The sequence below is a fragment of the Mauremys mutica genome, chromosome 4, assembly GCF_020497125.1.
Source record: "Mauremys mutica isolate MM-2020 ecotype Southern chromosome 4, ASM2049712v1, whole genome shotgun sequence".
NCBI lineage: Eukaryota > Metazoa > Chordata > Testudines > Geoemydidae > Mauremys > Mauremys mutica.
The window spans coordinates 155592406-155616976 of NC_059075.1; the positions used below are offsets into that span (position 1 = coordinate 155592406).

The 24571-nt window shown below is 67.8% G+C and overlaps 2 protein-coding genes across 3 annotated transcripts; one reads left to right on the forward strand and one right to left on the reverse strand.

The window, feature by feature from the left end:
* Positions 1 to 24433, reverse strand: LOC123370091 (claudin-9-like). 2 transcript variants are annotated; one of them, XM_045016331.1, is made up of 4 exons: positions 23969 to 24433; positions 23781 to 23882; positions 23096 to 23240; positions 1 to 1858 (listed from the first exon to the last, which is right to left on the reverse strand). In XM_045016331.1, the coding sequence occupies exon 4, from the start codon at positions 984 to 986 to the stop codon at positions 336 to 338; it is 651 nt and encodes a 216-aa protein (XP_044872266.1). In that variant the 5' UTR covers positions 987 to 1858; positions 23096 to 23240; positions 23781 to 23882; positions 23969 to 24433; the 3' UTR covers positions 1 to 335. The 2 variants fall into 2 exon arrangements, with proteins under 2 accessions (XP_044872266.1, XP_044872265.1); XM_045016330.1 differs by having other exon boundaries at positions 23781 to 24433.
* LOC123369148 (glycine-rich cell wall structural protein 1.0-like) lies at positions 1266 to 23812 on the forward strand. The gene is made up of 19 exons (XM_045014509.1): positions 1266 to 1412; positions 2743 to 2884; positions 14145 to 14204; positions 14493 to 14546; positions 14726 to 14770; positions 15097 to 15153; positions 15416 to 15445; positions 16446 to 16484; positions 17970 to 17999; positions 18484 to 18531; positions 18692 to 18751; positions 18829 to 18888; positions 20682 to 20747; positions 20883 to 20966; positions 21455 to 21511; positions 21638 to 21700; positions 22455 to 22520; positions 22686 to 22739; positions 23152 to 23812. The coding sequence occupies exons 1-19, from the start codon at positions 1266 to 1268 to the stop codon at positions 23175 to 23177; spliced, it is 1188 nt and encodes a 395-aa protein (XP_044870444.1). The 3' UTR covers positions 23178 to 23812.
* Positions 24434 to 24571: the final 138 nt, after the last annotated feature.

A 24571-nucleotide genomic window follows, 5' to 3' on the forward strand; every position in this document is an offset into this window, starting at 1 on the left:
GTCACTCCTCATTCACCTCTTCACACCTTCATCCATTCACTCCCTCATTCACCTCTTCACACCTTCATCCATTCACTCCCTCATTCACCTCTTCACACCTTCATCCATTCACTCCTCATTCACCTCTTCACACCTTCATCCATTCACTCCCTCATTCACCTCTTCACACCTTCATCCATTCACTCCCTCGTTCACCTCTTCACACCTTCATCCATTCACTCCCTCGTTCACCTCTTCACACCTTCATCCATTCACTCCCTCGTTCATTCCCTCACTCTTCACTCATTCATCTGTTCACCCACATGCTCATCCCTCTATCCCCTCCTCCACTCCCCTCAGACATAGTCCCTCTTGTCCACCCCGCTGCCCACCCCAGACCTGGCAGCCGCCATGTACCCGACCCGGGGTGGGTACCTCTCGGAGCGGGGGGGGCAGGAGCAGCAAAGCAGAGCCCCCCCCAGAACCAGCAGGGCGGCGGCTGCCCACCCCACATATAGCGCCGCCCCCAGCTCCCGCTTCAGGGCTTCGGACACCAGCGGGTTGTAGAAGTCCCGGATGATGGTGTTGGCCGACCAGCACACGGGGATGAGGCAGAGGACGCCGGCGACCACGAAGACGGCGCCGGAGACGATCATGATCCGCGCCTTGGCGCCTTCATCCTCCACGCAGTTGGTGCACTTGGCGCCCACCACGCTCACCAGCAAGGCCAGCACGGCCAGCAGCACCGAGATGACCATGAGGGCGCGGGCGGCCTGCAGGTCCTGGGGCAGAGCCAGCATAGAGTCATAGACCTTACACTGCATCTGGCCCGTGCTCTGCACGATGCAGTTCATCCACAGCCCCTCCCAGATGATCTGCGCCACCACGATGTTGTTGCCGATGAAGGCCGTCACCTTCCACATGGGCAGGGCGCAGGAGATGATGGAGCCCAGCCAGCCAAAGATGCATAGCCCCATGCCCAAGAGCTCCAGCCCTGCAGAAGCCATTGCTGGAGGAGGAGGAGGCCAACGGGAGCGAAGCAGGGATCTTAGTGGGGACGCGAGGGCGTCGGAGCAGAGAGAGGAGCCCAGGAAATAATTCTGGGTGGGGATCGGCTGGAGACACCAAGGCAAGGAAGGTCGTAGTGGAGAGACAAGGCCAGAAGACAGTTCTTTGTGGGATCAGCTGGGGCCACGAGTCCAGAAAACAGAGCCCTATGGGAGGTGTGTGAATATGAGATCCAGATAGTTCCCTCTGAAGGATCTGGCTCTGGGAGACGGATCCCGATGGGACCGGCCAGGGACGCGCCTGAGAGACGGAGCCTAAAGGAACCAGCCAGGAAGACGTGTCTGGGAGAGGGATCCTGGTGGAACCAGAGAGACGTGTCTGAGAGGCGGATCCCGATGGAACCACAGGGGAGACGGATCTCGCATGTGAGAGACGGAGCCTAAAGGAACCAGCCAGGGAGAAGCATCCAGGGGACAGATTCGGATGGAAGCGTCCGGGGAGACCCGTCCGGGAGAGGGATCCTGACGAGAATGGCTGGGGAGGCAGGTCTGAAGCACTTCCAGCCCGGAGAGGACAAGGCTCTTGTTTAACACCAGGGCTCACTCTCCCTGTGTCACCACCTCTCCCTGGACTGATCCTGTGAGCTGGGGAGGCGGGGGGGGGGTATATGAGGCCTCCACAGGTGAGTGGGCGGGACGGGGGAGGCGTGGGAGGGCACTGGGCTCTCTATGGAGACCAGGGCACGAGGGGTGCTGGTGAATGAACAATTATTTTGTTAGCTTGTGCCTGGACACTGCCCGCCCCCACGCTGGAGGGGGGAGGAGGTGGGCTCCGCAGGGGGCGAATCACCAGCGACTTGTTCCTCCAGGCCCTGGGAAAACAGAGATTACAATGAACACACGTCTGGCTGCCCCGACTCCCCCTTCCCAAGGCTGCTGCGGGGGGTGGCTCTGGGGCAGGGCAGCTGGGGACCGGTGACAGTCCCTACAGCACAGCACCCCCAGCCCCACGCTGGGGCCCTGGGGTCAGAGGGGAGGCCGGCTAACGGGATTCCTGTGTCCCTTTAGCAACCGGTCAGGTCCCTGGGCTGATAAGGGGGGAGCTGGGCACACACGGCTCAGATCTGCTGATAAGAAATTAACCCCCCCGAGCAAACAGCCTGTGACTCCACCCAGGGGCCCGGGGGACACGGGCTGGCTGGCTCGGGGCGGAGAATGGGACACGGGGCCTCTCCCCGCTATGGGGCGCTGGCTCCAATCCAGCCCCAGGGCGGGGACTGGCTGGCTCAGGGGGGCAGGGAACGGGACATGGGTCTTTTCCCCGCTATGGGGCGCTGGCTCCAATCCAGCCCCAGCGCAGGGACTGGCTGGCTCAGGGGGGCAGGGAACGGGACACGGGGCTTTTCCCCGCTATGGGGCGCTGACTCCAATCCAGCCCCAGCGCAGGGACTGGCTGGCTCAGGGGGGCAGGGAACGGGACATGGGGCCTCTCCCCGCTATGGGGCACTGGCTCCAATCCAGCCCCAGCGCAGGGACTGGCTGGCTCAAGGGGGCAGGGAACGGGACACGGGGCTTTTCCCCGCTATGGGGCGCTGGCTCCAATCCAGCCCCAGCGCAGGGACTGGCTGGCTCAGGGGGTAACTTGAAACTGCCAAACTCAGGCATGGGCGGGAAAAGGGAAACCACCACTGGTGGCTGCTTTTCTAGGTCGTTGCTATGTGTGACCATGGCCCAGGCCGATTCAGCTGGGAGATAGGAGCCCGTTGCCAGGGGAACAGTTGGCTGGGAGACCGGGGGGGGGGGGCACCTGGGAACAGAGCAGTCACTGAGCCGAATCTGGCGCTCTGGGCTCTCACCTGGTATCAGGTATCCCACCGCCTCCCGCAGCACACCTGCAGGTACGCAGCACTGCCGCCCTGTGGCCAGTATGGGGAACTGCATCCAATGGGGCCCTCAGCTAGCCCAGCCCATCTCACCGCCCAGCGCTGCCGGTGCCCCTCACTCCCGACCCACAGCCCCTGCCAGCCCCCCCCACAGCCCTGCCGGTGCCCCTCACTCCCGACCCACAGCCCCTGCCAGCCCCCCCCACAGCCCTGCCGGTGCCCCTCACTCCCGACCCGCAGCCCCTGCCCCCCCCAGCCCTGCCGGTGCCCCTCACTCCCGACCCGCAGCCCCTGCCCCCCCCAGCCCTGCCGGTGCCCCTCACTCCCGACCCGCAGCCCCCCCCAGCCCTGCCGGTGCCCCTCACTCCCGACCCGCAGCCCCCCCCAGCCCAGCCCTGCCCCCCCCAGCTCTGCCGGTGCCCCTCACTCCCGACCCGCAGCCCCTGCCAGCCCGGCCCTGCCCCCCCCAGCCCTGCCGGTGCCCCTCACTCCCGACCCGCAGCCCCTGCCAGCCCAGCCCTGCCCCCCCCAGCTCTGCCGGTGCCCCTCACTCCCGACCCGCAGCCCCCCCCAGCCCAGCCGGTGCCCCTCACTCCCGACCCGCAGCCCCTGCCAGCCCAGCCCTGCCGGTGCCCCTCACTCCCGACCCGCAGCCCCCCCCAGCCCAGCCCTGCCGGTGCCCCTCACTCCCGACCCACAGCCCCTGCCAGCCCCCCCCCAGCCCTGCCGGTGCCCCTCACTCCCGACCCGCAGCCCCCCCCAGCCCAGCCCTGCCCCCCCCAGCTCTGCCGGTGCCCCTCACTCCCGACCCGCAGCCCCTGCCAGCCCGGCCCTGCCCCCCCAGCCCTGCCGGTGCCCCTCACTCCCGACCCGCAGCCCCTGCCAGCCCCGCCCTGCCCCCCCCAGCTCTGCCAGGGCCCCTCACTCCCGACCCGCAGCCCCTGCCAGCCCAGCCCTGCCCCCCCCAGCTCTGCCGGTGCCCCTCACTCCCGACCCGCAGCCCCTGCCAGCCCAGCCCTGCCCCCACAGCTCTGCCAGTGTCCCTCAGTGCTGACCCACAGCCCCCTGCCAGCCCAGCCCTGCCCCCCCCAGCCCTGCCGGTGCCCCTCACTCCCCAACAGCAGCCCCCCCCACCCCCCCCCTGCCGGTGCCCCTCACTCCCGACCCGCAGCCCCTGCCAGCCCAGCCCTGCCTCCCCCCGCTCTGCCGGTGCCCCTCACTCCCGACCCGCAGCCCCTGCCAGCCTAGCCCTGCCAGTGCCCCTCACTCCCGACCCACAGCACCTGCCAGGCCCGCCCTGCCCCCCCAGCCCTGCCGGTGCCCCTCACTCCCGACCCCCAGCCCCTGCCAGCCCAGCCCTGCCGGTGCCCCTCACTCCCGACCCGCAGCCCCTGCCAGCCCAGCCCTGCCGGTGCCCCTCACTCCCGACCCGCAGCCCCCGCCAGCCCAGCCCTGCCAGTGCCCCTCACTCCCGACCCGCAGCCCCTGCCAGCCTAGCCCTGCCGGTGCCCCTCACTCCCGACCCACAGCACCTGCCAGCCCCGCCCTGCCCCCCCCAGCCCTGCCGGTGCCCCTCACTCCCGACCCCCAGCCCCTGCCAGCCCAGCCCTGCCGGTGCCCCTCACTCCCGACCCGCACCCCCTGCCAGCCCCCCCCCAGCTCTGCCGGTGCCCCTCACTCCCGACCCGCAGCCCCTGCCAGCCCCCCCCCAGCTCTGCCGGTGCTCCTCACTCCCCACCCGCAGCCCCTGCCAGCCCAGCCCTGCCCCCCCCCAGCAATGCCGGTGCCCCTCACTCCCGACCCGCAGCCCCCTGCTATCGGTGCCCTGGGACCCGCCAACTCTGCCAGTGCCCCTCAATCCTGACCCCCAGCCCAAACCTGGGCTCCCCACCACCATTCCCTGTCTCTGTGGGTCGCTGGCATTGTGCAGATGTTATGCAGGAATCCTGAGGCCTCCCACTTGCCTGGGGAGCAAGGCCGCTGGAGCCGCCTGTTAATAGGCCTAAACCTCTGAGAAGGACAGGGGCTGCGGGTCGGGAGTGAGGGGCACCGGCAGAACCGGGGGGGGGCAGGGCTGGGCTGGCAGGGGCTGCGGGTCGGGAGTGAGGGGCACCGGCAGGGCTGGGGCGGGCAGGCCTGGGCTGGCAGGGGCTGCGGGTCGGGAGTGAGGGGCACCGGCCGGGCTGGGGGGGGGCAGGGCTGGGCTGGCAGGGGCTGCGGGTCGGGAGTGAGGGGCACCGGCAGAACCGGGGGGGGCAGGGCTGGGCTGGCAGGGGCTGCGGGTCGGGAGTGAGGGGCACCGGCAGAGCAGGGGGTGCAGGGCTGGGCTGGCAGGGGCTGCGGGTCGGGAGTGAGGGGCACCGGCAGAGCTGGGGGGGGGTAGGGCTGGGCTGGCAGGGGCTGCGGGTCGGGAGTGAGGGGCACCGGCAGAGCTGGGGGGGGGTAGGGCTGGGCTGGCAGGGGCTGCGGGTCGGGAGTGAGGGGCACCGGCAGACTCCGTGGAGCTGCATGTTGTTCGTTTGGTGTCTGGCGCCCTCTCCTGGCCATTCCCAGGCAATGCGCAGATAGGAGGGGTGGGGAACAGGCTCTGTATGCGGGGGGAGTCTCCTGGGCTTTTAGCAGTGCAGGGGCCATGACACACAGCAGGGAGCAGGCTCCCCCCCCCCCACAACACACACGTCCATCGTCCAGCTCCCTCCCCCTCACAGCACAGAACTGGGCGGGACTCCCCGGCCTGGGGCAGCATCAACGCCGGGGAGCCCCCAGCCCAGCCCTGCCCCCCCCAGCTCTGCCGGTGCCCCTCACTCCCGACCCACAGCCCTTGCCAGCCCAGCCCTGCCGGTGCCCCTCACTCCCGACCCGCAGCCCCCCCCAGCCCAGCTCTGCCGGTGCCCCTCACTCCCGACCCGCAGCCCCTGCCAGCCCAGCCCTGCCCCCCCCAGCTCTGCTGGTGCCCCTCACTCCCGACCCGCAGCCCCTGCCAGCCCAGCCCTGCCCCCCCCCTCCGAGCTCTGCCGGTGCCCCTCACTCCCGACCCGCAGCCCCCCCCAGCCCAGCTCTGCCGGTGCCCCTCACTCCCGACCCGCAGCCCCTGCCAGCCCAGCCCTGCCCCCCCAGCTCTGCTGGTGCCCCTCACTCCCGACCCGCAGCCCCTGCCAGCCCAGCCCTGCCCCCCCCCCTCCGAGCTCTGCCGGTGCCCCTCACTCCCGACCCGCAGCCCCCCCCCCCCACATTGAATAACTGTAGAAGGGTAACACCGCTGGCACCCCCATGGCTGGGCCCGGCACAGCAGCTGTCTCCCGTCTAGCGCCCCCTGCTGACAGCAGCTCGGGTGGTCCCACCTTACGGGACTGTCTGAATTCACCACCACCCCCCGCCCAGGATAGCAGCCGTCACCCAGGAAGCTCCAGCGACCCTCTCCCACCCCGGCCAGGGGTCAAACTCCTCTGCTCTCCTGCAGCAAAGGGGGTGCGCGGATAGCGTCCCGCAGCCCCTTTCACCCCTGCCCCCCCCGGACTCCTCTGCAGCTACCCCGGCCCCCGTGAACCCTTCCACCGCTCGTGTGGGGCAGGCACGCGGTGACACGAGCACGGCCTGCTGCGCGATCAGCCCAGCTGCAGGGGACCCGAAACGAAGGCTCCAATTCTCCTGTATCCTGACGTCCAAGTACTAAGGGGAGGGAGGATACAGGCCCGTGGGTGTGAACGGGGGGGGGCAGGATACCAGGGCACAGGAGCCCCCCACAATGCTGGATCCTCCCTTCTCACCCCCCTCCTCTCCCCCAGCCCCAGGTGGGGATAAAGCCCTGGGAGGGGATGACATTGTCCTCGGGGTCCGGGGCCGGCTCCCGGCACCAGCTCAGCAAGCAGGGGAAGCGGCGGCACGTTGGGCTTTCGCTGGCGGGGCCCTTGGGGCCCTGCGGCTGAATTGCCGCCAGAGACGGCGGCGACGTGCTGGAGCTGCCGCCCATCGCCAGCGCAGCTTTCCCCCGCCCCCCCGCCGCTTGGGGCGGCAAAACCCCTGGAGCCGGCCCTGTCGGGGTCAGCCAGGCCAGGGGAATCCGGCTGTGGAGCCTGGCCCCCGAAGGGGCAGTTATGGTGCCTGGCCTGAGAGAGAGAGAGAGAGAGAGAGAGAGAGAGAGTAAAACTCTAGCTCCTGTTTTGCTTAGGATGGGCTGGGAGCCAGGACTCCTGGGTTCTCTCCCGGCTCTGGGAGGGGAGTGGGGGCTGGTGGTTAGAGCAGGGGGGCTGGGAGCCAGGACTCCTGGGTTCTCTCTCCGGCTCTGGGAGGGGAGTGGGGGCCGGTGGGTAGAGCAGGGGGGGCTGGGAGCCAGGACTCCTGGGTTCTCTCTCCGGCTCTGGGAGGGGAGTGGGGGCTGGTGGGTTAGAGCAGGGGGGCTGGGAGCCAGGACTCCTGGGTTCTCTCCCGGCTCTGGGAGGGGAGTGGGGGCTGGTGGTTAGAGCAGGGGGGCGGGGGGCCAGGACTCCTGGGTTCTCTCTCCGGCTCTGGGAGGGGAGTGGGGGCCGGTGGGTAGAGCAGGGGGGGCTGGGAGCCAGGACTCCTGGGTTCTCTCTCCGGCTCTGGGAGGGGAGTGGGGGCTGGTGGGTTAGAGCAGGGGGGGCTGGGAACCAGGACTCTGGGTTCTCTCCCGGCTCTGGGAGGCGAGTGGGGGCTGGTGGGTGAGAGCAGGGGGGGTCAGGACTCCTGGGTTCTCTCCCCGGCTCTGGGAGGGGAGTGGGGGCTGGTGGGTTAGAGCAGGGGGGCTGGGAGCCAGGACTCCTGGGTTCTCTCCCCGGCTCTGGGAGGGGAGTGGGGGCCGGTGGGTAGAGCAGGGGGGGCTGGGAGCCAGGACTCCTGGGTTCTCTCCCCAGCTCTGGGAGGCGAGTGGGGGCTGGTGGGTTAGAGCAGGGGGGCTGGGAGCCAGGACTCCTGGGTTCTCTCCCGGCTCTGGGAGGCGAGTGGGGGCTGGTGGGTGAGAGCAGGGGGGGTCAGGACTCCTGGGTTCTCTCCCCGGCTCTGGGAGGGGAGTGGGGGCCGGTGGGTAGAGCAGGGGGGCTGGGAGCCAGGGCTCCTGGGTTCTCTCCCCGGCTCTGGGAGAGGAGTGGGGGCTGATGGGTTAGAGCAGGGGGGCGGGGAGCCAGGACTCCTGGGTTCTCTCCCCGGCTCTGGGAGGGGAGTGGGGTCTAGTGGTTAGAACAGGGGGGGTCAGGACTTCTGGGTTCTCTCCCCGGCTCTGGGAGGGGAGCGGGGTCTAGTGGTTAGAACAGGGGGGTCAGGACTCCTGGGTTCTCTCCCCGGCTCTGGGAGGGGAGTGGGGTCTAGTGGTTGGAGTCAGTGGTTGTGGCTGTCTCCCTCTCCCCCCCCATTTGCACCCCTCAATGTTTCTACCCACCGCACTCCGTGTCTCTGCCCAAGGATTCGGTTTAGCTGATGCTGGGATTAGACCCAGGACTCCCAGGAGGGGATGAGCCAGCCCCCCGGCAGCGCCAGGAGGCAGGACCCACACCCCAGCAGCAGCACAGCGCCCCCCACAGCGCCAACACCCCAAACCCTTCCTGCCGTCTGGCCTGCACCTGGGGGAGCTCTTCCTTCCCTCCCACCCCCCGACGCCCAAGCCCCTGGCAGGAGAACAAAGGGGCTCAGAGACGTTCCCGTCACGCTTCCAGCCCCCAGATTCCTCCTCCGACTTGCACCCCCCACCCTCAAGCAAACGGCCCAGCGCAGCTTTGTCCCCCCAGGGCCGGTCACGGAGCCAGGAGACCAAGCCAAGAACCACCCAAAGGCAATATCACCCGGCGGGGTTCAGAGCTGGGGAGGGGCCGCGATCAGCCGGGAGATCTTAACCCGTTGGGGGGCTGCGGGTCGGGAGTGAGGGGCACCGGCAGAGCTGGGGGGGCTGGACTGGGCTGGCAGGGGCTGCGGGTGGGGAGGGGGCTCCAGCAGAGCTGGGGGGGGCAGGGCTGGGCCGGCAGGGGCTGCAGGTGGGGAGGGGGCTCTGGCAGAGCTGGGGGGGGCAGGGGCTGCAGGTGGGGAGGGGGCTCCAGCAGAGCTGGGGGGGGCAGGGCTGGGCCGGCAGGGGCTGCAGGTGGGGAGGGGGCTCCGGCAGAGCTGGGGGGGGCAGGGGCTGCGGGTGGGGAGGGGGCTCCAGCAGAGCTGGGGGGGCAGGGCTGGGCCGGCAGGGGCTGCAGGTGGGGAGGGGGCTCTGGCAGAGCTGGGGGGGCAGGGGCTGCGGGTGGGGAGGGGGCTCCGGCAGAGCTGGGGGGGCAGGGCTGGGCCGGCAGGGGCTGCGGGTGGGGAGGGGGCTCCGGCAGAGCTGGGGGGGGCAGGGCTGGGCCGGCAGGGGCTGCGGGTGGGGAGGGGGCTCCAGCAGAGCTGGGGGGGCAGGGCTGGGCCGGCAGGGGCTGCAGGTGGGGAGGGGGCTCTGGCAGAGCTGGGGGGGCAGGGGCTGCGGGTGGGGAGGGGGCTCCGGCAGAGCTGGGGGGGCAAGGCAGGGCCGGCACGGTCAGCGGGTGGGGAGGGGGCTCCGGCAGAGCTGGGGGGGGCAGGGCTGGGCCGGCAGGGGCTGCGGGGGGGGAGGGGGCTCCGGCAGAGCTGGGGGGGCAGGGCTGGGCCGGCAGGGGCTGCGGGTGGGGAGGGGGCTCCGGCAGAGCTGGGGGGGGCAGGGGCTGCGGGTGAGGAGGGGGCTCCGGCAGAGCGGGGGGGGCAGGGGCTGCGGGAGGGGAGGGGGCTCCGGCAGAGCTGGGGGGGGCAGAGGCTGCGGGTGGGGAGGGGGCTCCGGCAGAGCTGGGGGGGCAGGGGCTGCGGGTGGGGAGGGGGCTCCGGCAGAGCTGGGGGGGCAGGGGCTGCGGGTGGGGAGGGGGCTCCGGCACAGCTGGGGGGCCCAGCCCTCGGCAGCACAGCACAGCACAGCCGGCCGGCGGGCAGGGCTCTGTTGCCAGACCGGGTGCGGTGGCGGAGCCGCCGGCCCAGGGACACTTCCTCTCCCTTCAGCACATTGCCCCCCCCAGCCCCCCAGGTTCCTGAATCCTGGATGGGCCCGATCCGTCCTTCCAGACAGCAGGGACGTGGGAACGGGCTGGATCCGGACTCCTGGGTTCGCGGGGAGGGGAGTGGGGTCTGGTGGGTTACAGCGGGAGGGCTGGGAGCCAGGACTCCTGGGTTCTCTCCAGCTGCCACTCCCCGTATCCTCCCCGTGTAAAATACTGCAGGGCCGTGTTTCAAAGGAGGGGCTGTGAATCATGGGGCAGGGGTCACCTGGGGTCACCCCCCCTTGGCTCCCCCCTCACAGACAGCCGGAGAGGCTGATGGGAAAGGCAAATAGTGGCTGGGTGGGGAGAATTTGGCAGGGGGCCGTGATGTCTGGGGCAGGGGGTCAGTTGGGGGATAGGAAGGGGGGGTCAGGGGGCAGACGGGAGGAATGTGTCAGGAGAAGGAAAGAAAGAGAGAATAGTGTGAGGCAGGGTGGGGAGCCAGGACTCCTGGGTTCTCTCCCTGGCTCCGGGAGGGGAGGGGAGTCTAGTGGTTAGAGCAGGGGGGGCTGGGAACCAGGACTCCTGGGTCCCTCAGTCTCAGCCTGTTCCCCGGGCAGCTCTCCAGAGTCAGTTTCCAGCTTGTGTGTGCTGGGGAGAAAGGGGCAGACACGGCCCCCGGTGGCAGGACGGCGCTGCTGGGCTCTGCCGGGCCGGAGGGGGACGGGGGGGGACAGTGGGGCATTCGCCCCCTCGCCCAGGTAGGGAGGCTCTGCTCTCAGTCCCGCCGTCCCGCTCCCCATGTGACATTCCACGTCTGAGCCCCATAGCGCCCCCCGCCACGATCCTGCAGAGGTGGGGAATGGATCTTGCACCTGAAATGTGCCGAGGACGGTGAGAGCCCCAAAGATCTACCCAGCAGGCACCGTGCCCCCAGGGGTCCCTGCCCCATATCCCAGCCTGGTGCTAGGGGGCGCCGTGCCCCCAGGGGTCCCTGCCCCATATCCCAGCCTGGTGCTAGGGGGTGCCGTGCCCCCAGGGGTCCCTGCCCCATATCCCAGCCTGGTGCTAGGGGGCACCGTGCCCCCAGGGGTCCCTGCCCCATATCCCAGCCTGGCGCTAGGGGGCACATGCCCCCAGGGGTCCCTGCCCCATAGCCCAGCCTGGTGCTAGGGGGCGCCGTGCCCCCAGGGGTCCCTGCCCCATAGCCCAGCCTGGTCCTAGGGGGCACCGTGCCCCCAGGGGTCCCTGCCCCATATCCCAGCCTGGTGCTAGGGGGCGCCGTGCCCCCAGGGGTCCCCGCCCCATAGCCCAGCCTGGTGCTAGGGGGCACATGCCCCCAGGGGTCCCTGCCACATATCCCAGCCTGGCGCTAGGGGGCGTCGTGCCCCCAGGGGTCCCTGCCCCATGTCCCAGCCTGGTGCTAGGGGGCGCCGTGCCCCCAGGGGTCCCTGCCCCATATCCCAGCCTGGTGCTAGGGGGCGCCGTGCCCCCAGGGGTCCCTGCCCCATATCCCAGCCTGGTGCTAGGGGGCGCATGCCCCCAGGGGTCCCTGCCCCATGTCCCAGCCTGGTGCTAGGGGGCGCTGTGCTATACATGGTCCCTCCAGCAGGGGGCAGTGCAGCTCACGTACACACCAATTCTCCCCCTGCCCCTTCCATTTCCCCCCATCCTAACAGAGGTCCCCCCATAGGGCAGGATCTGGGGATCGGTCCCCCCGACACACGATCCCCCCACGCCTCCAGACTCTCCAGACACAGCCAGGTCGGGCTGTTTGCCGACCGCAGGGAGCCGTGTTTTACCAGCCGGGCCGGGGGCCCTGCGTTTACCTTGGCTGGTGACAACAGACAGAGCGAATGACCCTGCGGCGTTATGGCTTCCGCAGCGGGGAGCGCGCCGGCGCTAGCGTCCAGCACGGCCGCCGGGGCACTGCTGGGAGGAAGCCCACAGCACCACAGGCCCTGAACAACTCTGTATAGCAAGAGGCTGAGGCTAGCCCAGCCCTGCCCCCCCCAGCCCTGCCGGTGCTCCTCACTCCCGACCCGCAGCCCCTGCTAGCCCAGCCTTGCCCCCCCCAGCTCTGCCGGTGCCCCTCACTCCCTATCCGCAGCCCCTGCCAGCCCAGCCCTGCCCCCCCCCCAGCCCTGCCGGTGCTCCTCACTCCCGACCCGCAGCCCCTGCCAGCCCTGCCCCCCCCAGCTCTGCCGGTGCCCCTCACTCCCGACCCGCAGCCCCTGCCAGCCCTGCCCCCCCCAGCTCTGCCGGTGCCCCTCACTCCCGACCCGCAGCCCCTGCTAGCCCAGCCCTGCCGGTGCTCCTCACTCCCGACCCGCAGCCCCTGCCAGCCCAGCCCTGCCCCCCCCCCAGCTCTGCCGGCGCCCCTCACTCCCGACCCGCAGCTCCTGCCAGCCCAGCCTTGCCCCCCCCAGCTCTGCCGGTGCCCCTCACTCCCGACCCGCAGCCCCTGCTAGCCCAGCCCTGCCCCCCCCAGCTCTGCCGGTGCCCCTCACTCCCGACCCGCAGCCCCTGCTAGCCCAGCCTTGCCCCCCCCAGCTCTGCCGGTGCCCCTCACTCCCGATCCGCAGCCCCTGCCAGCCCAGCCCTGCCCCCCCCCAGCTCTGCCGGTGCCCCTCACTCCCGACCCGCAGCCCCACTCCCACACTGCAGAGTCAGAAGTGAGACACAATTACATAATCATACACCCTGTTTTGACAAGCTGCAGTTAACAAAGTTTGGAGGGGGGGGGGGACGTCCCTAGTGCCACCTCCTGCTTGGGCTGTTGACCTCTGCTCTGTGTGCGCACGTAGCTGCGTTGTGTGATTGTTTGCAACTGTCTGCGTGCCTGTGGGATGTGAGTGTGTGTGTTAGTGTATCCGTGTATGGTGTGTGCACAATGTGGGGTGTATGCAGCAGTGTGTGTTGGGGTATCAGTGTGTGTCTGTGTTTGTGTGGGTGGATGGTGTGTGAGTCTGTGTGGATCAGTGTGTGTCTCTGGTTGTGTCTGCATGTATCGGTGTATGTGTGCGGGGGTATAAATGTTTGTGTGTGGGGATGGGTGTCTATCAATGGTTGTACCAGTGTGTGTGGGGGGGTGTATCAGTATGTGTGTCTATGGGGCTGTATATGTGTGTGTGGATCAGCACAAGTGTGTATCTGTAGATCTGTGTGTGATTCAAGGTGTGTAACAGTGTGTACGTCTATATGTGCATCTGTATATATGTGGATATCAGTGTCTGTGTATCACTGCAAGTGTATCAGAAGTGTGTGTGTGTGTAACATTGTGAGTGTATCTCTGTGTGTGTATCTCTGTGTGTATCACTGCGAGCAATGGAGTGTGTCTATTGGTGTGCGGGTGTTTCCCTTGCCCCCTCCCGGCAGTGGGGGCGGGGCCAGGGGCAGAGCCATTCCCTGGGGGGTGGGGCCATGGGTATATAGGGGGCCCAGGGCTTGAGGGGGAGCTCACATCGCCATGGGGCTGGGGACCCTGCACGCTGGGCTGCTTTTGCTGCTGCTGTGCCTGGCCAGGGGCAGCCTGCAGGGGGGTGAGCAGGGCAGGGGGGCTGGGGCTTGGGGGGCTGGGCTGGGACAGGATAGTGGTGGGGGCCAGGGCTGCCTCATACAATGGCACTGCCCCTGTGGGGTGCTGCAGGTCCCGGGGGGCAAAGGGGACACTTGGGGCAGCTCTGCAGTTCAGTGGGGAGAGAAACTGAGATGGGGTTGAATTAAGGATGAGATTAGATTGATTCCCCTCCCAGAGCTGGGAGAGAACCCAGGAGTCCGGGCTCCCAGACCCCTCTGCTCTCACCCACCAGCCCCCACTCCCCTCCCAGAGCTGGGAGAGAACCCAGGAGTCCTGGCTCCCAGCCCCCTCTGCTCTCACCCACCAGCCCCACTCCCCTCCCAGAGCCGGGAGAGAACCCAGGAGTCCTGGCTCCCAGCCCCCTGCTCTAACCCACCAGATCCCACTCCCCTCCCAGAGCCGGGAGAGAACCCAGGAGTCCTGGGTTGGTTCACAAAGTCCCCGTTGAGGTGCCACCAGCCACCCTTGTCCTTGCCCAGGACTCCTAGGTTCTACCTGTTGCTCTGGAGTTGCTCCCAGCCCCCCTTCCCATGGGTCCCTGCCCCAAAGCGCCACCATCCTCAGTGCCCACCTCTGCCAGGGACACCAACTCCCCACCCCACTCTTGCAGGGACCCTCAACCCACAGTCCCCTCATATCGCCCCTTGGTGTCCCCTGACCACCCTGTACCCCAGCGCTTCTCTAGGGGTACCCCATCTCTGACAGCTCCCCTGTGCCCCCCTCCCAGGAGTGAAACCGCAGGCAAACGGAGCCCTCGGGCGTCTCTACCGCCCGTCGCTGACCCGGGGTAAGTGGCGCCCCCAGCTGGGCACAGGGGGAGGTGTTCCTGAGCGAGCAGAGCGGGATGTTAGCGGGAAGAGGGGGGCACCGGGCGTGGATGGAGAGAGAGGGAAGGGGTGGGTATGAGGCTGGATGAAGGATATAGAGGGGGGCTGAGGGAAAGGGGGCAGGGCTGCCCAGGGGGTCCCTGGCTAGCTGGACCCAGCATTCTCAGGGGAGGGGGGATGGTCTCCCAGCAGGAGAGCGGGGGGGGGCACAGGGGGCTGGCTCACCCCATGTGCTATATGGGTTGCAGGTGCAGGGGGAGTTCACCCTGAAGCTGGGCTGGGACCAGCTGGAGCCAAGGCAGGTGGGTGACTCCCAGTCCCTACCCCAGACCCCACTTCCCTTCCAGAGCCGTGGAGAGAACCCAGGAGTCCTGGCTCCCAGCCCCCCTGCTCTAACCCACTAGACCCCACTCCCCTGTAGTGAACTGTGATGGTGCGTTTGCTGCAACCTTCAACCCTAGTGTCTGCTCCTTCCTCCCAGGACCATACACCGGCTATGAACCCCAAGGACTGCAGCCGGGACCGGGTGAGCCCTGGGCGTGGGGCGGGTGGGGTGTGGGGGGGCTGGGGCGGAAGTTGCTGGGTGCTTTGGGGGTTGCCCATGGTGCTCATGATGTCTGGTCTCAGCTCTTTCCCAAACTGTGCTGGCCGGGAGCAGGGACAGTTGGGTGGTGGGATTCCAGAAGACGTGTCCTCCAGCCTTGAGCCCCCACACCCTGACATCCTTCCAGCTCCGTCCCTTCCAGAGGCCTGGCCAGCTCCGTCTGAGAGGGACTGTTCCCCCGGCAGAGATGGAGCCCATCTCGTCCCCTGCTCCTCCCTGCTAATCCCTTTCCTCTCTGTTCCCGGCAGGAGCTCAGAACGGGTTTGGAGTGGCACCAGGTGTACGGGTGAAGCCAGGCAAAGCAGGTGAGTGGAGATCAACTGCCCCACTGAGGACAAAGGCTCCTTTCTCTGCCCACCTTGGCAGGGTGAATCCCTGACCCACTCAGCATAGAAATACTGGAGTTCTCTCTGGGGAGTGTGGCGCTAAAGGAGAATCCCTGTTAGCTCGGAGCAATATAGGGCACCTGACACAAACACACAGTCCCGATCCCCTCCAGCAGTGGGCAGCGCTGTGCACTCTCCCACAAACACGTCTGGCTCTAACCCCTCTCTCCTTTCTGCACAGGCTACGGGGTCCCCGCTGGTTATGGTGCAGGTAGGAGCACCCCCATCTCCCCTTTGCAGTCCTCACTGCCCCGACTCCCAAACCGGGGAGACAAAGGGCTGGGGTTCTGGCGTGTGGGAGAGCTCCTGGCTCTCTCCCACCGGCTGAGCAGAATCCAAAGCACGGCAATTTGGTGCAGGCTGGACACAGGGGTCCCGGCTTTCCCCGCAGAGCTGGGGGAGCCTGCTCCCTTGTGCGATCGCACGACTAGAGACATCCCAGGGCATCGCGGATGGGGGGAACCTCGTCCGCCCCTAGACTGCCCCCATCTGGCTGTTGGCGAGGGGATGGCCATAGTGAGCCTCGAGTATGGAGGGGGAAACTGAGGCACGGGGCTGAGGCTTGGCAAGGTATAAAACCCAGGAGTCCTGACATCCAGGACTGCTGAGCCCTGAGCGGACGTGAACAGCTTCACAAGCCACCACACAGCAGCGACAGGGCGGTGTCAAGCCTCAGCCTCCCACAGACCCCCCACCTGCCCTGCCCCGTGCACGTCCTGACCCACTCTGAGCTGGGGGCTGCCTCCCTTCCGGGGCCCTGGCGTGCAGCGCCGTCCTCCCGAGTGCTGGGACACCCCCACACCCATGCACAGACCCGCCAGGACGTACCCTGCTCACCGCGCCTTGTTCAAAATAGCGCATGGTGCACTCCCCTCGGGCCGAGCCAGCTGGGGACTACAACCCCCAGAATGCTCTGTGGGCTGGGGCCACATGCCCTTGCTGCAGGGTGGAGAGAGCGGGGCGGGAATCGGAGCCCGAGGGCTGGGTGCAGAGCGCGGGCACAACATCTGTGTCCACAGCCCAGCTGCCAGCCACAAAAATGGGCCGTGGGTATCCATGGTGCTACCCTTCGGCTAAACCCACTAGACTCCACTCCCCTCCCAGAGCTGGGGAGAGAACCCAGGAGTCCTAGCTCCCAGCCCCCGGCTCTAACCCATAAGACCCCACTCCCCTCCCAGCGTCCTCATAGATTCCCATTATCCTTTTTCCAGGATTAGGTGGGTATTCCCAGGGTGCAAAACAAAAGCCAGGTGAGTGTAAACAAAGTGGCTGCGGGTCGGGAGTGAGGGGCACCGGCAGAGCTGTGCGGGGCAGGGCTGGGCTAGCAGGGGCTGCGGGTCGGGAGTGAGGGGCACTGGCAGTGCTGGGGGAGGCAGGGCTGGGCTAGCAGGGGCTGTGGGTCAGCACTGACGGACACCGGCAGAGCTGTGTGGGGCAAGGCTGGGCTGGCAGGGGGCTGTGGGTCAGCACTGACGGACACCGGCAGAGCTGCGGGGGCAGGGCTGGGCTAGCAGGGGGCTGTGGGTCAGCACTGACGGACGGACACCAGCAGAGCTGTGTGGGGCAAGGCTGGGCTGGCAGGGGGCTGTGGGTCAGCACTGACGGACACCGGCAGAGCTGTGTGGGGCAAGGCTGGGCTGGCAGGGGGCTGTGGGTCAGCACTGACAGACACCGGCAGAGCTGTGGGGGCAGGGCTGGGCTAGCAGGGGCTGTGGGTCGGGAGTGAGGGGCACCAGCACAGCTGTGTGGGGCTGGGCTGGCAGGAGGCTGTGGGTCAGCACTGAGGGACACCGGCAGAGCTGTGGGGGCAGGGCTGGGCTAGCAGGGGCTGCGGGTCGGGAGTGAGGGGCACCGGCAGAGCTGTGCGGGGCAGGGCTGGGCTAGCAGGGGCTGCGGGTCGGGAGTGAGGGGCACCGGCAGAGCTGGGGGGGGCAGGGCTGGGCTACCAGGGGCTGCGGGTCGGGAGTGAGGGGCACTGGCAGTGCTGGGGGAGGCAGGGCTGGGCTGGCAGGGGCTGTGGGTCGGGAGTGAGGGGCACCGGCAGAACTGTGTGGGGCTGGGCTGGCAGGAGGCTGTGGGTCAGCACTGAGGGACACCGGCAGGGCTGGGGGGGCAGGGCTGGGCTAGCAGGGGCTGCGGGTCGGGAGTGAGGGGCACCAGCAGAGCTGGGGGGGGCAGGGCTGGGCTGGCAGGGGCTGCGGGTCGGGAGTGAGGGGCACCGGCAGAGCTGGGGGGGGCAGGGCTGGGCTGGCAGGGGCTGCGGGTCGGGAGTGAGGGGCACCGGCAGGGCTGGGGGGGGCAGGGCTGGGCTGGCAGGGGCTGCGGGTCGGGAGTGAGGGGCACCGGCAGAGCTGTGCGGGGCAGGGCTGGGCTGGCAGGGGCTGCGGGTCGGGAGTGAGGGGCACCGGCAGAGCTGTGCGGGGCAGGGCTGGGCTGGCAGGGGCTGCGGGTTGGGAGTGAGGGGCACCGGCAGAGCTGGGGGGGGGCAGGACTGGCCTGGCAGGGGCTGCGGGTCGGGAGTGAGGGGCACCGGCAGAGCTGGGTGGAGGCAGGGCCGGGCTAGCAGGGGGCTGTGGGTCAGCACTGAGGGACACCGGCAGAGCTGTGGGGGCAGGGCTGGGCTAGCAGGGGGCTGTGGGTCAGCACTGAGGGACACCGGCAGAGCTGGGGGGGCAGGGCTGGGCTAGCAGGTAGCTGTGGGTCAAGATTGAGGCCCCCCTGTGTGTCTATTTCAGGGTACTTCCATGCTGCGCTGCCCCTGGGAGGTGAGTCAGACCCCACTGCCCCTTATATTCCCATACTACTGTGCCCCTCCAACTGCCCCTTCTCAGGGAGATCAGTGCCTGGCCCTCCCCCCGCACCCTGACCCCTCTGCTTTTCCTCCCCAATAGGCCTCCCTCCCATGCACCCCCCATCAGTGTCCCCATCCCTCTTGATGTGCGCCCCATCCGGTGTCCTCTTCCCCATCCCCCGCCACCTGCTTCTTCACTGTCTCGCTGGAGAGCCCACCTCTCACAGCAATGGCACCTTGAGGAGAGCCCCCTCCAGCTCCCTGGGGGGAGAGAGGCTCACTGAGCAGGGGGGGGGCCCTAAAGGAGTTGAAAGCCCTCCCCCCCACAGGTCCCAACCCCCTGCTAACCATCCCCCACCATTACTCTATCCCTCTCCGCCCCCGATGATCCCACCCCCAAATGCCAGAGCTCACAGTGTGGAGGCCAGATGCTTCATTCTGGGTTCTCCTCCCCACAGGTTTTGGGGCAGGACCCAGAGCCGGCAGCTACCCCACAGCTCAACAAGGTAAGGGGCATAAGCTAGGGCCGGGGCTGGAATAGGGAGGAGCTCCCCCGCGCAGCCCGCGCCCTGCCCCACTCCCCACAGCGCCCCCCTGCTGGGAGAGGCCGGGACTGGAGCACTGCACCCCAATTTGTGGCTGATCTGGATTCTCTTGGCTCTGTAGGCTACCCTGGAGTAGGCGGTGGGTACCTAGTCAATGGAGCACAGCCTGGCTACGGGCATGGTAAGGGGACCTCAAATTATATTCCCTTCCCCCACACACCCAGGCTGAGCCTGTCTGATCTCCCATCTCTCTTCTAGGCTACGGTGCAGGAGGGAACAGTCACCCTGGGGCCGGACTCCAGTCAGGATACGGCAACGGTGTGTCCAGTGACAGAGGGATGGGAGTGAGGGGCACTGGCAGAGCTGGGGGGGGGCAGGGCTGGGCTAGCAGAGGCTGTGGGTTGGGAGTGAGGGGCACTGGCAGAGCTGGGGGGGGAGCCCAGGGCTGGGCTAGCAGGGGCTGCAGGTCGGGAGTGAGGGGCACTGGCAGAGCTGGGGGGGGAGCAGGGCTGGGCTGGTAGGGGCTGCGGGTCGGGAGTGAGGGGCACCGGCAGAGCTGGGGGGGGGCAGGGCCGGGCTAGCAGGGGCTGCGGGTCGGGAGTGAGGGGCACTGGCAGAGCTGGGGGGGGAGCAGGGCGGGGCTGGTTGGGGCTGGGGGTCGGGAGTGAGGGGCACGGGCAGAGCTGGGGGGGGAGCAGGGCTGGGCTGGCAGGGGCTGCGGGTTGGGAGTGAGGGGCACCGGCAGAGCTGAGGGGAGGGGAGCCCAGGGCTGGGCTAGCAGGGGCTGCAGGTCGGGAGTGAGGGGCACCGGCAGAGCTGGGAGGGGCGTGAGCCCAGGGCTGGGCTAGCAGGGGCTGCGGGTCGGGAGCGAGGGGCACTGGCAGAGCTGGGGGGTGAGCCCAGGGCTGGGCTAGCAGGGGCTGCGGGTCAGGAGTGAGGGGCACCGGCAGAGCTGGGGGGTGAGCCCAGGGCTGGGCTGGCAGGGGCTGCGGGTCAGGACTGAGGGGCACCGGCAGAGCTGGGGGGTGAGCCCAGGGCCGGGCTGGCAGGGGCTGCGGGTCAGGAGTGAGGGGCACCGGCAGAGCTGGGCAGGGAGCCCAGTGCTGGGCTGGCAGGGGCTGCGGGTCGGGAGTGAGGGGCACCGGCAGAGCTGGGGCGGGAGCCCAGGGCTGGGCTAGAAGGGGCTGCGGGTCGGGAGTGAGGGGCACCGGCAGAGCTCGGGGGGGGGGAGCCCAGGGCTCGGCTTGCAGGGGATGCGGGTCGGGAGTGAGGGGCACCGGCAGAGCTGGGGGGGGAGCCCAGGGCTGGGCTAGCAGGGGCTGCGGGTCGGGAGTGAGGGGCACCGGCAGAGCTTGGGGGGGGCAGGGCTGGGCTAGCAGGGGCTGCGGGGCGGGAGTGAGGGGCACCGGCAGAGCTGTGGGAGGGGAGCCCAGGGCTGGGCTAGCAGGGGCTGCAGGTCGGGAGTGAGGGGCACCGGCAGAGCTGGGGGGGGGAGCCCAGGGCTGGGCTAGCAGGGGCTGCGGGTCGGGAGTGAGGGGCACCGGCAGAGCTGGGGGGGGAGCCCAGGGCTGGGCTAGCAGGGGCTGCGGGTCGGGAGTGAGGGGCACCGGCAGAGCTGGGGGGGGAGCCCAGGGCTGGGCTAGCAGGGGCTGCGGGTCGGGAGTGAGGGGCACCGGCAGAGCTGGCGGGGGAGCCCAGGGCTGGGCTAGCAGGGGCTGCGGGTCGGGAGTGAGGGGCACCGGCAGAGCTGGGGGGGGAGCCCAGGGCTGGGCTAGCAGGGGCTGCGGGTCGGGAGTGAGGGGCACCGGCAGAGCTGGGGGGGGGGAGCCCAGGGCTGGGCTAGCAGGGGCTGCGGGTCGGGAGTGAGGGGCACCAGCAGAGCTGGCGGGGGAGCCCAGGGCTGGGCTAGCAGGGGCTGCGGGGCGGGAGTGAGGGGCACCGGCAGAGCTGGGGGGGGGAGCCCAGGGCTGGGCTAGCAGGGGCTGCGGGTCGGGAGTGAGGGGCACCGGCAGAGCTGTGGGGGGGGAGCCCAGGGCTGGGCTAGCAGGGGCTGCGGGTCGGGAGTGAGGGGCACTGGCCAAGCTAACTGCCGTGTATTATCCCATCCCCAGGTGCCCGGGCCGCATACTTGGGGCGTTTCGCTGGCCCTGGCACAGATCTCTCAGCTGCTAAATTTGGTGAGTGCTTCTGCCCGGCTCGGGGGGATAGGAAATGGGACCCGGGGCCTTTTGCTCCAATCCGGCCCCAGTGTGGGGAAGTGGCTGGCTCAAGGGGGACACGCCCCCCATCCTGACACCCTGTCTGTGTTGCAGGCCTGGGCCAGCTCCCATACAATGGGCAGCCCCAACAGGCCATGCCCACGGGTCTAGGGGGAGACTACGGCGCTGGGAAATACGGTAGGTGTGGCTAGGGGCACTGGGCTCATACGGGGGGTGGAACTTGTCCAGAGGGTTGTTATAGAGGAGATTGTAGGGGGCAGCCACCCCTCCAGGGGGGTTATTTGGGGCACAGGGGTCTGTGCTAGGCCGCCCAATATCTTAGCCCCCGCACCCTGCACAGAGATGTGGGCTGGGGGCCTGGGATGCCCCCCGCTAACCCTGCCTTGCCTAAACTAACCTTACCCCCCCACCCCGCAGGAGATCCCGGGCATTTCCCCTATGGCCTTCAGCGCCCCGGGCTGGGTGCAGACAGGAAACCGTGCAGCAGCCCTGCTGGGATATCCATTCCCATCCCTGCCCCCAGTGGATGAAGGCACCCGGACGCCGGGGTCCCTGCGTCCCAGGAAAAGCTTCCTGGGGCCTCAGCACCACTCTCCTTCCCAGCCCTTGGTGGGATCTCCCACTCCCCTGCTGATCTCCCACCACCACTGTGTTTCCTCCTCCAGGTGGCACGGGGCAGCTGATGTACAGGGCTCAGCCGGCTGGGCCCAGTGCCCTGGATGGTAAGAAATGCTCAGGGGCTGCCCAGAGAGGTGCCCGCTCTCCTCCCGCGTCTGGACACACGGGTGTCCATCCCCAGGGGCTCAAAGCCCCTTCCCTGTGCTAATTTCCTCCTTCCACCACTGCAGGCAACGGGAACGGACCAGGATATGCGAACGGAGGGGACCTGCAGGCTAACGGACTGGCTGCTGGTAGGAGCCCTCCTGACCCCAGCATCCCCTCCTGGGACTGGAGTAGCGGGAGCTCCCCCCACAGCCGGCGCTCCTGCCCCACTCCCGTCAGCGCCCCCTGCTGGGAGAGTCTGGGACTGGAGTAGCGGGAGCTCCCCCCACAGCCGGCGCTCCTGCCCCACTCCTCTCAGCGCCCCCTGCTGGGAGAGTCTGGGACTGGAGTAGCGGGAGCTCCCCCCACAGCCGGCGCTCCTGCCCCACTCCTCTGAGTGCCCCCTGCTGGGAGAGTCTGGGACTGGAGTAGCGGGAGCTCCCCCCACAGCCGGCGCTCCTGCCCCACTCCTCTGAGTGCCCCCTGCTGGGAGAGTCTGGGACTGGAGTAGCGGGAGCTCCCCCCACAGCCGGCGCTCCTGCCCCACTCCTCTGAGTGCCCCCTGCTGGGAGAGTCTGGGACTGGAGTAGCGGGAGCTCCCCCCACAGCCGGCGCTCCTGCCCCACTCCCGTCAGCGCCCCCTGCTGGGAGAGTCTGGGACTGGAGTAGCGGGAGCTCCCCCCACAGCCGGCGTTCCTGCCCCACTCCTGTCAGCGCCCCGTGCTGGGAGAGTCTGGGACTGGAGTAGCGGGAGCTCCCCCCACAGCCGGCGCTCCTGCCCCACTCCCGTCAGCGCCCCCTGCTGGGAGAGTCTGGGACTGGAGTAGCGGGAGCTCCCCCCACAGCTGGCGCTCCTGCCCCACTCCCGTCAGCGCCCCAGGCTAACCCTTGTCTCTCTTGCAGGGGGATACAAGCCACTCACAGCAGGACAAGCTCCCGGGGGCTATGGACTAACTCCAGCAGTATACGGTAGCAGTATGGGGGGGCGGGGGAAGAGTCCACATTGTATCTGAAACCGCTCTTGCGTGTGTGTCCTATGCCCTCTAGTGCTGTCCACAGAGAACGATTCTCCTTTGGGCAGCAGAGACCAGGACAGCCTGTGACCTGTTCTCATCTGCTCTCATCCCCTTTTAGGAGGCAAGGAGGCCAAGTATGGCCTGAACGGCTTTCTGGGGAATGGATACAGAGGTAAGACTTGGGGAAGGCACGTGTATCGGTGGGGTGTGAGTCTCGGAGATGGGGGAGAGGTGTGAATCCTGCAGGCGGTTTTCTGGGGGGAGGGCATAGGCTAAAGGAGCCGACTCTCTGCAGTTTGGCTAAGGGCTTGAGGCAGGAAGTGGCTGCAAATATCACAGCAGTGTGAACTTCAGGGGGGTTATTTCAGGGAAGCGGGGGTGCAGCAGGTAAGATATATGATGGTATGTCCCATGCAGAATCTATGCCCTGTTGTCTAGTGAAGGGGGGAGGCAGGAGCTCCGGGAGGGACTGGCCGCCTATCACTCTGTGTGTGGGCATCCCTTAGAGATGCACCAGCCTCCACTCACCCTTGACGATGTGCCGCTCTCTTGAAGCTCTGACCCCATGTCTCTCTTTATTCCAGGTCGCTGCCCTCCGGGGAAGTGCTGAATGCCGGACCTTCACCTGGGGAACTCCACGCCACAGGATGGCACGAGCCGGCTGCTTCTGGTGCTAAGAGAAACAAGAATTTCTCCTGATATAAATTATCATCTCTTTCTCTTTTTTTTCCTCTTTATTTTTAATGGCTAGAGATCTGTCTTTTTAAAGGAAAAACAAATGGTGACTGTCAATTTAACTTGTTTTTGGAAAGCGAGGCTGCAACATTTCTGGTGACCCCTGACTAGGGTGACCAGATAGCAAGTGTGAAAAATTGGGACGGGGGTGAGGGGTAATTGGCACCTATATAAGAAAAAACCCAAATATCCGGACTGTCCCTATAAAATCGGGACATCTGGTCACCCTACCCAACCTCCCTGCCTCTTTGGTCTTGGCCAGTGAGGTGAGAAGGATTTTAAGGGTAGGTCAGTCCAGGAATATGGGATGCACAGAGGGGGTGACTCAGTTGTTAACTCCCCTTCACTGGATAGGCAGCGAATATTCGTTTGTAGCCAGAGGGTGGGGTGTGGGAGTGTTTGTAATAAAGATCCCGCACAAAGCTGAAGTCTCAAGATCTTTGTACGCCGTCCCGGTTACACTGGGGGCAGTTCACACCTCTCCCAGCAATCGGCGCAGGGTCTCGGAAGAGTCAGGCAGACGTTGGTTCTCCTCCAGTCGCGTTTGAAAGCGTCCCTTTGCCATCCTAGCAGCTAGAGTCTTAATTACAAATAAAAATTAAAGCCGAGTCTCTGGAAAACAATGGAGGGTGGGCTGTCCAGGCAACCATGGCTAGTCCTACCTACCCCGGAAAAGGGGAGATGGTGGGTTTTCTCCCCCGCCCCGAATGAAATGTGGGGCCTTGGTTTTCAGCCCCCCACGTGCAAGCCATCCATGCAGGTCGTCTCCCCACTCCCCAGGCTGCTGGCTTGCCCAGTGGGGGGAACTGGATATGGGACACCCTGGGGAAGTTCTGGACCCTCCCCACCCAAGGGTGGGGGCTAGGGTAGTTATTGGGGCTGCCCCTGTACATGGGGGGGGCTGCCCCTGTGGAGGGCTGGGGGTTTCCAGGGGGCATTGTCCTGGGAGGATGTCCCCTCCCTGTGGGGTGGGGGTTGGAGGGCAGAGGGGGCTGCCGTTGGGGGGGGCTGCGCCTGTGGAGGGCTGGGGGTTTCCAGGGGGCATTGTCCTGGGAGGCTGTCCCCTCCCTGTGGGGTGGGGGTTGGAAGGCAGAGGGGGCTGCCATGGGGGGGGGCTGCGCCTGAGGGGGCGAGCCAGGGGAAGGGTTGGCCACACTTTGGTTGCCCCAGTGCATTGTGGGCGGGAACGTCACTTGGCTGCGCTCCCCCCGGCAGGGCCGAGCTGGAGTGGGCGTGGCGAACGAGAGGGGAGGCGGGGCCATGCCGGCC